The 10,152-nt window shown below is 28.9% G+C and overlaps 2 protein-coding genes across 2 annotated transcripts; one reads left to right on the top strand and one right to left on the bottom strand.

The window, feature by feature from the left end:
• The first annotated feature begins 203 nt into the window (after positions 1-203).
• ATCS (Citrate synthase family protein) lies at positions 204-6,853 on the top strand. The gene is made up of 20 exons (XM_079035810.1): positions 204-357; positions 553-622; positions 1,088-1,150; positions 1,358-1,399; positions 1,499-1,564; positions 1,666-1,731; positions 1,832-1,945; positions 2,676-2,739; positions 2,907-2,989; positions 3,133-3,182; positions 3,277-3,354; positions 3,957-4,085; positions 4,192-4,234; positions 4,379-4,465; positions 5,263-5,364; positions 5,470-5,577; positions 5,671-5,721; positions 5,807-5,880; positions 6,084-6,135; positions 6,409-6,853. The coding sequence occupies exons 2-20, from the start codon at positions 572-574 to the stop codon at positions 6,493-6,495; spliced, it is 1,410 nt and encodes a 469-aa protein (XP_078891936.1). The 5' UTR covers positions 204-357; positions 553-571; the 3' UTR covers positions 6,496-6,853.
• A 1,555-nt stretch (positions 6,854-8,408) lies between these two features.
• LOC145098126 (ecotropic viral integration site protein) lies at positions 8,409-9,670 on the bottom strand. The gene is made up of 3 exons (XM_079035802.1): positions 9,481-9,670; positions 8,813-8,920; positions 8,409-8,737 (listed from the first exon to the last, which is right to left on the bottom strand). The coding sequence occupies exons 1-3, from the start codon at positions 9,556-9,558 to the stop codon at positions 8,519-8,521; spliced, it is 405 nt and encodes a 134-aa protein (XP_078891928.1). The 5' UTR covers positions 9,559-9,670; the 3' UTR covers positions 8,409-8,518.
• Positions 9,671-10,152: the final 482 nt, after the last annotated feature.

The raw sequence follows: 10,152 nt of genomic DNA, 5'->3' as shown, positions 1-10,152 counted from the left end.
AAATCAACAAGTTATGAGTCCTATTCTAATAGTGTTTTTTACCATTAATAAGTTTTATGATATGTTAATAAAAAAGAATTTAATAATGTCATTTTACCATAAAAAATAATTTATTAGCAAATCATTTTCCATAATATTCCATTATTGAACTCCAAAAATATTGGTAGAAATGTAGCATAATGGATTTGACAAGTCTACCGTGACGGCTTATGTTTTTCGTATTTTAAACCTTTTTTTGTTTGTTACTTATTCAACAACGCACCGCCGATCCATCTCTCCCCAAAACTTTTTCCAGTATTCTCTTTTCATCACCACCATTGTTTGCACCCTTTCATCACTTCCTTTTCGAATCTAAAGGTAGGAACTCAACTTTTTTCTCTTACACACTAAGTCGTTTTAATCAATCATCACCAGAAGTCCAAATCGAATTTCGTAATTGTATTTTACATTCAACCGACAAAATCGCATAAGAATCAATTGATTTTGTATGCTTTTGAGTTGTTAGATCTGCCTTTTCTTCCGATTGAAAGACGATTTTTGCTGATTCTGCAGTATTGTTTGTTCCTCGGCTATGGTGTTCTACAGAAGTGTTTCGCTTCTTTCGAAGCTGAGAAATCGTGTTGTAAGTTGTTTTTTGACTTTTTTTTTCTTCATTTCTGTAGGTGTTCTTGATTAGTAGGTAATTTTTATAAGATCATGGATGCCTTTACTTACCCAAAGTGTTAAAAAACGACCTACATTTTACGCAAGCTTAATAATCAAAAAATTTATACTGTTGTTACGATCAACGAATTTCAACTAGTAACTAGTACTTAATATGATGTCCAATTTAGTTAATATCCAAACAATATAGAATCCACCATGAACGACCTTTCTGATTTTTCAAGGTCAACATGTACCCTTTCATTTTAGAAGAGGGTGTACAATATTCTTTAATATACGACGAGTTTTATGTAACTCTTTCTATTTCTTCAATGAAGAGCAATAACATGTAATTTAGTGAATTATTGTCTCTATGCACTTCATTAGGCATAACTTTTATAGTCAATATGGATCTCATGATCCGATTGTGTTCTTTTCTTAACAGGTTCAACAGCCTAGTCTGACCAATTCAGTAAGGTGGCTACAAATCCAGACCTCATCTGACCTTGTAAGTGTTGGTTATCATACTATTCTTCAAATTATAAACTAATATGAAATTAAATTGACAACAAAAGTCAAACTAATGCTATTTCATCAAGAACAAAGAGAATAAGCTTGTTCAATAAACACAAGAAATACGTAGTACATGATTTATTAATTCTTGATTGAGAATTTGGATTGGAAACCTGAATATAGTTATTTTATATCCATGTAGGACCTTCATGCTCAACTTAAGGAATTGATTCCAGAACAACAGGTACAATTTCTACATTTATGGTTACATTGTCATGTTCTTTATAAAGAATCTTTTCCTTTCATTATCTTTTTAACTTGTATTTTATAAATCTTGTAACAGGAGCGCCTAAAAAAGATTAAATCAGAATATGGAAAAGTTCAACTGGGCAACATCACTGTTGATATGGTGCATAAATTCTTCTAACTTTGTTTTATTTTTCATTTTTCATTTTCTTGATAAAGTTCTTTTTGTTAATATCTACTTTCTCATATGTTACAAATATAAAGGTACTTGGTGGAATGAGAGGAATGACAGGTCTACTATGGGAAACATCCTTACTTGATCCAGATGAGGTATTATAAACTTCAATTGTCAATTGATACAACATTTTATCATGAGAAAATGTTTGTTTGTTTTATTATTTAAAGAAAATGATTTTTTTTGATAAATCAGGGAATTCGATTCAGGGGTCTCTCTATACCTGAATGTCAGAAAGTATTGCCAGCAGCAAAGCCTGGTGGAGAACCATTGCCTGAGGGTCTTCTATGGCTTCTTTTGACAGGAAAGGTAGACAATCTTTTTCCATTTTTTAATTGTTTATTATGTTTTTTTTTATTCATTTATATATGGTTATATGCAAGAAATAGGAATTTACTTTTGCTTATTTGTTTTCTATAGCATCATACTTTTGTTTTTTCTCCTACAACATTATACTTCCAAATTTTTTTATCATTGTAAACTTTCATAATTATGTCTATATCCTTGTAAAACTTCAAATTACATATATCCTTATAAAACCCATAATCACACACACACACACACACACATATATATATATATATATATATATATTAATATCCAAATACTTAGTTTGATCATATTTACTATATTAAAAAAAATAAAAACACTATCTTTATATTGGTTTTTTTTGTTATTAAGAAAATAATCAACTTATAACATTACAATATTACCCTTCTTCCACATTGCTATTCTCAAGCTATTTACTTCATAAATCTCTACAAAATATTGACACCCACATTAAACATTAGTTTTCCCATAAATTTTACCTGAAGAACAAAATTATTTGGAAGAGAATAAACAAATAAGTAATGTATTGTTTTTAATTGAATGATATTTCTATAAGTTGATATATTTTTCAAGTTACAATATGTTGTAATAGGAAGAAATGAAAGTATAATAAACAAATAAGTAAAAATATCTTTCTAACTCTTGCATTTAACCCTTTTATATATAATATATTAACCTGTGTTATTTATTTATTTTTGGTATTTTTAAGGTTCCAACTAAAGAACAAGTGGATGCTTTATCCAAGGAACTTCGAAGTCGTGCAACTATTCCAGGTTTTCTGTTTTTTTTTCACTTCATATACTTATTCTTTCTCATTATTTTCTTTAAGATAGTGTATTTCTATTATATGTAGTTTAATTTCTGATTTCTACGTAATTTATCTTTTCTATTAACTATATTAAATTTTTTAACTATTTCTAAAATCCATTTAATGTTGCAGATCATGTGTATAAAACAATCGATGCCTTACCTGTAACAGCTCATCCAATGACTCAGTTTACAACTGGTGTTATGGCTCTTCAGGTTTATATAAAATTATACTTTTTGGAGATTTGAGAATTATGGTTCAATTATTTATATAATAATAATCCCTGTGTTTTATATAAACCTCAAGCTACATTTCAGTTATACCTCAAAATGTAACTAACTACTAATTATTGTCTTAGGTACAAAGTGAATTTTCAAAAGCATATGAGAAGGGTATCCATAAATCCAAGTGAGTTTATTTGGAGTATTTATCTTGTTGAAAATTGAAATAACTTTTTATTAATTAATGTAAATAAATAAATATTATCCTGCTTTTATTATAGATACTGGGAGCCTACATTTGAAGACTCTCTTTCATTAATTGCTCAAGTTCCAGCTGTAGCTGCATATGTCTATCGCAGGTATATCCATATTATTATATATAGTTAAATAAGTTTTTTTTTTTTTTTTTTTTTTTTTTTTTTTTTTTTTTTTTAATTAATTGGTATATCAGGTTGAGTAAATTACACGAATGGTCCCTATAGTTTAGGGTAATTTGCGCGTTTGGTCCCTAACTTATTTTTTTAACTCGGAAGGTCCCTACTGGTTGTTTTTGTTATGCGCTTGGTCTCTGTCTTACTTAAAAAGACTATTTTGCCCTTGATTTTTTAATTTATTTAAATAAACACACCCCCAACCCCACCCCACCCCTCACCTTACCTTACCTACCCCACCATTTTTTCCTATTTAATAGTCTTTTTAGGTAAGACAAGGACCAAATGCGTAACAAAAACAAACAGTAGGGACCAAACGTGTAACAAAAACAAACAGCAGGGACCTTCCGATTTAAAAAAATAAGTGAGGGACCAAACGTGCAAATTACCCCTAACCATAGGGACCATTCGTGTAATTTACTCTAATAGGTTAAGCACTTAATCTTAACAGCTATACTGATGGTTTTATTTTATGATTGAAATTTTCTTATGTAGCTATTAAGTTTGACTCTTTGACTTTTTTTTTAAAGGATTTACAAAGGTGGAGAGAGGATACCTGTAGATGACACTTTGGATTATGGTGGAAATTTTGCACATATGCTTGGATTTGATGGACCTGAAATGCAAGAACTTATGAGGCTTTATGTTACTATTCATAGGTGAGAGATTGTGTCAAAATTCAATTTATTTTTATTTAGTTATATTGTTTAAATAAATCTATGCTTTAAATTTTAATGAAATATATATATATAAAAATTATTGTAGTGATCATGAAGGTGGAAATGTCAGTGCTCATACTGGTCATCTTGTAAGCAAAGCATTTAACCCTTTTCTCATATAAGTTATTTAGAATGTTCTTTTTAGTTTTTTATATTTTGAAATTCAACCTATATTTGTTAGTTTTATTGTTATATATAAAATTATTGTTTAATTAGTTTTGATTATTATTTAGGTTTCAAGTGCTCTCTCGGATCCTTATCTCTCATTTGCTGCAGCTTTGAATGGTCTAGCTGGACCCCTTCATGGTTTGGCTAATCAGGTATCTTATTTATTTATTTAAATATATGCATTTTTTACACCTTGTTTTTGTTTAAGTTAAATGTGTATTTATGCAACTGTTCACCTTTTTATTCAACTTATGCAACAATGTATCATTTTCTTTATTGATTTATAGTTTTATACAACAATCCTTCAATTTCTTTAACAATTTAGAGCAAATTACATGAATGGTCCCTATGGTTTAGGGTAATTTGTGCGTTTGGTCCCTAACTTATTTTTTTAACTCGGAAGCTCCCTACTGTTTGTTTTTGTTACACGCTTGGTACCTGTCTTACCTAAAAAGGCTATTTTGCCATTGATTTTTTAATTTATTTAAATAAGCACACCCCAACCCCACCCCACCCCCCTCACCTTACCATACCTACCCCACCATTTTTCCCTATTTAAATAATAGTCTTTTTAGGTAAGACAGAGACCAAGCGCATAACAAAAACAAACAGTAGGGACTTTCCGAGTTAACAAAATAAGTTAGGGACCAAGTGCGTCAATTACCCCAAACCTTAGGGACCATTCGTGTAATTTACTCAACAATTTATGCAACATTCCATTTCTTTTAAGAATTTATGCAAAAAATGATTCACTTTTTTAACAATCTATACAACTTAAGCGAATTATACAACCACATTTTAACAAATTTGTTGCATAAATTGGGGAAAAGGTGATTAATTCACAACCTTTCTCTTCCATGTTTAATCAAAAAATCAGAAGTAGAATTATATCTTGTTTTATATGTGAAGTGTAAAAAGATATTTATTTTTTGATTATTTTTTTTTGTAGGAAGTTTTGTTATGGATAAAGTCTGTGGTGGCTGAATGTGGAGAGAATGTAACCACTGACCAATTGAAAGACTACATCTGGAAAACCTTAAACAGTGGCAAGGTAATACCATTTCTTTATTTAACTATTTAATTGAATTTACATTGTTTAATTTATTTTCCTTTTGGTTATTTGATTTTAATTTATATTTAAATATTTAAAATGTAGGTTGTTCCTGGATTTGGACATGGTGTTCTACGAAAAACAGATCCCAGATACATGTGTCAACGTGAATTTGCATTGAAACATTTGCCTAATGATCCTTTATTTCAATTGGTCAGCATTTAATGATAAACTTATAATCTAATTATTATTATTATTATTATATCATATTTCATCTGACTTAAATATTAAATTAAACTTTTACAGGTTTCCAAACTTTTTGATGTGGTTCCACCAATTCTAACTGAACTTGGCAAGGTGAGTTACTTTTTTTTTTTTTGAAGTAAAAAAAATAAAAAATAATAATGAAATTTAATCTGGAATTATGAATATATATATACAGGTGAAGAACCCATGGCCCAATGTTGATGCTCATAGTGGGGTGTTGCTTAACTACTATGGTTTAACAGAAGCAAGGTGAATAACTGAATATTCAACAATTTCTAACTTATTTTCATTTATTTCTTTATTATAATTTATAGCATCCTACTTATAAAGAAATTTTCATTGCTATAATAAGAAAATAAATTGAAGTAGGATGATGCTATAATAGTTAATACACAAATATATGAAATTAATTACATGGTTATATATAATTTTTGGTTATTAAACATTTTCAGATACTACACTGTTCTCTTTGGTGTCTCAAGGGCAATTGGAATCTGTTCTCAGGTTACCTCACTACCTTAAATTATACTTCATTTCGTCCCCATTTAGAACAAAAGACATAAATGCCCTCCAAATTCTCATCATCGAATACATTATACATCCGTAGAAAGCCTGACAAAAATTGCGACATTGCCAACGTGAATGCGCTATCCATATGTCAAACGGACAAAAATTGAAACTTTTGATCCACCAAAAAAGGGTGCAAAAAGACGGGAATGCCCTCCATGTACTCGTTATTGAAAATAGACTTATGATTTTTCTTTTAATTTTTTGTAGTTGATATGGGATAGAGCTCTTGGGTTGCCATTGGAGAGGCCAAAGAGTGTTACAATGGAATGGCTTGAAAACAAGTGCAAGAAGTGAAAAAAAATCTTTTGAGATTTTAAACCAAAAAAATAATTTCCTTTTCATTTTTTATTAAATAAATGCAAATAATAAGAATTGCTGTAGATACGATACCATATACGAAAAGCCTTGATACTAGTCTTTGCTTATTTGGAGACTCTTTAGAAGCATGCGGATAGTTTGTGTATTTGAGTACGTGGCACACTTCCTTTGATGTAGTAAATTTACAATTTTATCCACATGTATTTGTATTTCCAGTTTTGCCTTGTGTGTAACACAAGGAAGTGGAAGTATAAGATTAAATCGTTATGGATTTTATGAAAGATGTGATGATGCAAGCAAATATTGCAAAAATATGAAGAGGTTTTGGTTATAATTTTTGTGGTTTTCTTGTAAATCTGATTAACACATGATGTAAAAGAAACTTCTGGTTCAAGATTAACTATTTATGTAATACTACTTTTTTTTTTTAAAAAAAAATTTATACGATAAAATGATTTTTTGTTTAAATACGATTTTGGTTTCAAACTAGAACCAAAAAATGCAATATCGTAATTGGAACTCGTTATAATGTATGTGATGACGACATATGTTAAATGGAACATTTTCACCAAAATGATCACTTTTCTTAAACAATTTGACCTTCTTTTTTGTAGATTGGCAGAATGAGGTTAAGTTTGAAACTTTTTTGTAAACTTTCAAAATCGAAGTATGTGATTGAGAGAGTTCCCAGCTAGGTTTAAAAAATTAATGAAAATTCTGATATTAGCCTTTAGCGAGGACCATTAATTTTGAAACTCAAAACTCAAAAAAGTTATATGTATTTTTGAAAGTGTCTATTTTGATGCATTTCTCTACGTTGAACATACTATTTATGCAACAATTTTTTTTTTTTTTTTTCTTCCAACCGAATACATAAATGTGCTACTCTTTTATTTGTTATTTATGAAACAACTTTTTTTCTTTATGTCAATTTTTGTGACAATTTTTTCTTTTACTAATTTATGTGACGATTTTTAGATAGTGTGAGGTTGTTTTTTAAAATAATTTATTGACTTGTTGGTTTTTCAAAAAATCTAATAAATCTAAAAAATATTTTGGTATCAAATAAGGACTTTTTAAAATGATTTTCCGAACAACTAAACATTTTTTGATAAATAAGAATGAGTTGATGTTGTAAAAGCTTTTGGCTTATTAAAATTAAGATGACCTATATACCCCCAAAAGTATACACTCTACCCCTTGTTTTCATAGCTTCTATTATTTTATTTTTGTATGAACGTAATTTTAATATTATCAATGATTTAATAAAAAAATTATAAATTTTGCAAAAGAAATTTATATTATATATTTTATAAAAAATATAATTTTTGTCCAAAAAAACTATAAAATCTTAAATATTATATGTAAAGTAGTAAATGATTATAAATACCTAAGCATGTCCTTTTTGGTCATTTTACATGTATAAGCTAATCCAATTATTTTTTATAAAACAACTTATTGACGTATAGGTTTTTACAACCACAAAAACTAATCCAAACATTTTTCACTATAAATCAATAAATTGTTTTGGAGTTATAAGCAATCCCAAACGCCCTGTTATTTATGTATTTATACAAATTTTCATTCTTTTGCAAATTTATGTGACAACTTTTGGTTATATAAGTATTTCTGCAATTTACACGAGTTATCCAACCTCAGCAAAATATTGCATTTCGTGGCCATAAAATGAAATTTCGTTGCATAATTCGCATAAAAAAGCCATTTTTTTCTATTTATAAAATAAAAAAATAGTCTTTGGTTATTACATAAATGTACATTGAACCATTTTCTTAATTTCTACTCATTCAAAACGTATATAGTTAGAAACACATAAGTATCTGTTAGGTAAAAACAAACAGTTTTACTTAGAAACCAAAAGCAAGTGTGAGTTTAAAAATGTAACCAAAACCCATTTATTTTCCCATATTTCAGTTCAATAAATATAATTATATCCCAAACAAATTATCATTTCCAAATCCAAAAGAAAAAACAAAACCAATTAATTAAAACCCTTTTCCTCCACTTTATCAATATCTTCAACAGATGCTGCAAAAATCTCCCTTTCATCAGAAGTTGCAGTGATAACAGGCATCCAAACATCAGCAGTATCACTCAACAATGAGATCACTTGTGGATCAGCAGCCATGGCTGATGATATCATCTCATCAACATTGTCTAACTTTGCAGATAATTTATCCAACTCTGAAGCAAGTTCTAGCTGATAATTCAGAAAAAAAAACCCATCATTTCAATTTCGGTAAGAAATGAATTTGAATATGAAAAATGAATCTACCTCGTCAAGAATTTTTGTAGATTTTGAAGGAACTTTGGTAACTTCTAATCCAAGGGCTTCGATTTTGGCACGCAATTCAACTTCTTCTTGGTTAGTTAATGATTCCACCTATACAATTTTCATAAACACTTGTTAGTTCGATTAAAAATATGTGCACATTGTTTGTTTTGTAAATCAATCAAAGAAATTGGAATGTGAACTATGTTAAACGAAGCTCGCGTTTGTGTTTTAATGAGTTTATGAAGACGATTTGCATCTCAAATTGTGTGAATCGATCGAAACCCTAACAAAAAATCGGTAAATCTAGAGTATATTATAAGTTAATAGCTCCATGATCTCAAAAACAACCTAATCCACAACAAGCTTATTAGATCAAATCCAGACTCATACGACCAAAATCCCTCCATCTTTTCACAGCTACATCAAATACCCTCCTCATAGAATTGATCAAATCCAAAAAATTGAACAACTTCGAATTCGTATATTCTACAAAAGTGGCAAAATTAGGGAAAACTGAACGCCTAAAAAATTCCCATTTAATTGAATTCATTAGAATGCAATAAGTTAACAAAAGATCATTAATTTTAAGCTACGAAATATGGGGAACTTCAGAATCGTTCGAGGAAAAGGAAAAACAAAATTGGTACATAAATCTGGGATGCTTTAACCTGTTGGAGGAGATTAGAGAGGAGGCCGAAGAACTGAGTGTCCGGGAGTGATGACGATGGCTTGCCTTCTTCACCCATTTTTCCTTTATTTTTCTGGTAATTCGATCTTATTCTACCTTTTCCCTCTGATGAGACGCAGGTCTGTAATCTGTTCCCTGATTTTTGTTTTACTTTTTTATTGTTTAAATTCATTTTATATATACATAATACGGGTTGTGGCCTTGTGAAAAGTCTCTTTTACTTTTCGTTCTGCTTGCACAAATGAAATATATAAGTACTTTCTTGGAATGTACAAGTTAATATATAAGTATTTTATTCACTTTATTCAAGTTATATACCATTTTCTCTTATTTTGTGCATATTATTTTATTATAAATTATTAATGAGATTTCTTCACTAAGGACCTGTTTGGTACTGAGTGTTACATATAATGATTTCAGAATAAACAATAATACTTGGATATTGTTTGTATCGTGATTACTTCACTTTCTAAAATCTGATACTTGAATAATTTGTCTCTTATATCATGAGGTATATGAATTCAAAAGCAGGATAATCCAAAAAATCTAATTTGGATTACAAGCATAATCTAAATCTTAAACACATAATACATTATGATGTTATGTGTTCTTGAGAGACTAACAAATTGATAATTATCAATTTCGTATATGT

Source organism: Lactuca serriola, chromosome 1 (assembly GCF_051521515.1).
Source record: "Lactuca serriola cultivar US96UC23 chromosome 1, Lser_US96UC23_V15, whole genome shotgun sequence".
In the NCBI taxonomy this organism is placed as follows: Eukaryota; Viridiplantae; Streptophyta; class Magnoliopsida; order Asterales; family Asteraceae; genus Lactuca; species Lactuca serriola.
This window is presented reverse-complemented; position numbering and strand designations above follow the sequence as displayed.

What these genes read in the sequence shown, in the direction of transcription:
- ATCS (XM_079035810.1), top strand. Translation starts at nt 572, where the DNA reads ATGGTGTTCTACAGAAGTGTTTCGCTTCTTTCGAAGCTGAGAAATCGT. An exon ending in AAGGGTATCCATAAATCCAA is followed by an intron (nt 3,183 to 3,276) that starts GTGAGTTTATTT and finishes CTTTTATTATAG; the next exon opens with ATACTGGGAGCCTACATTTG. An exon ending in TATGGTTTAACAGAAGCAAG is followed by an intron (nt 5,881 to 6,083) that starts GTGAATAACTGA and finishes AAACATTTTCAG; the next exon opens with ATACTACACTGTTCTCTTTG.
- LOC145098126 (XM_079035802.1), bottom strand. Translation starts at nt 9,558, where the DNA reads ATGGGTGAAGAAGGCAAGCCATCGTCATCACTCCCGGACACTCAGTTC. An exon ending in TCTCTAATCTCCTCCAACAG is followed by an intron (nt 8,921 to 9,480) that starts GTTAAAGCATCC and finishes AAAATTGTATAG; the next exon opens with GTGGAATCATTAACTAACCA. An exon ending in CTACAAAAATTCTTGACGAG is followed by an intron (nt 8,738 to 8,812) that starts GTAGATTCATTT and finishes CTGAATTATCAG; the next exon opens with CTAGAACTTGCTTCAGAGTT.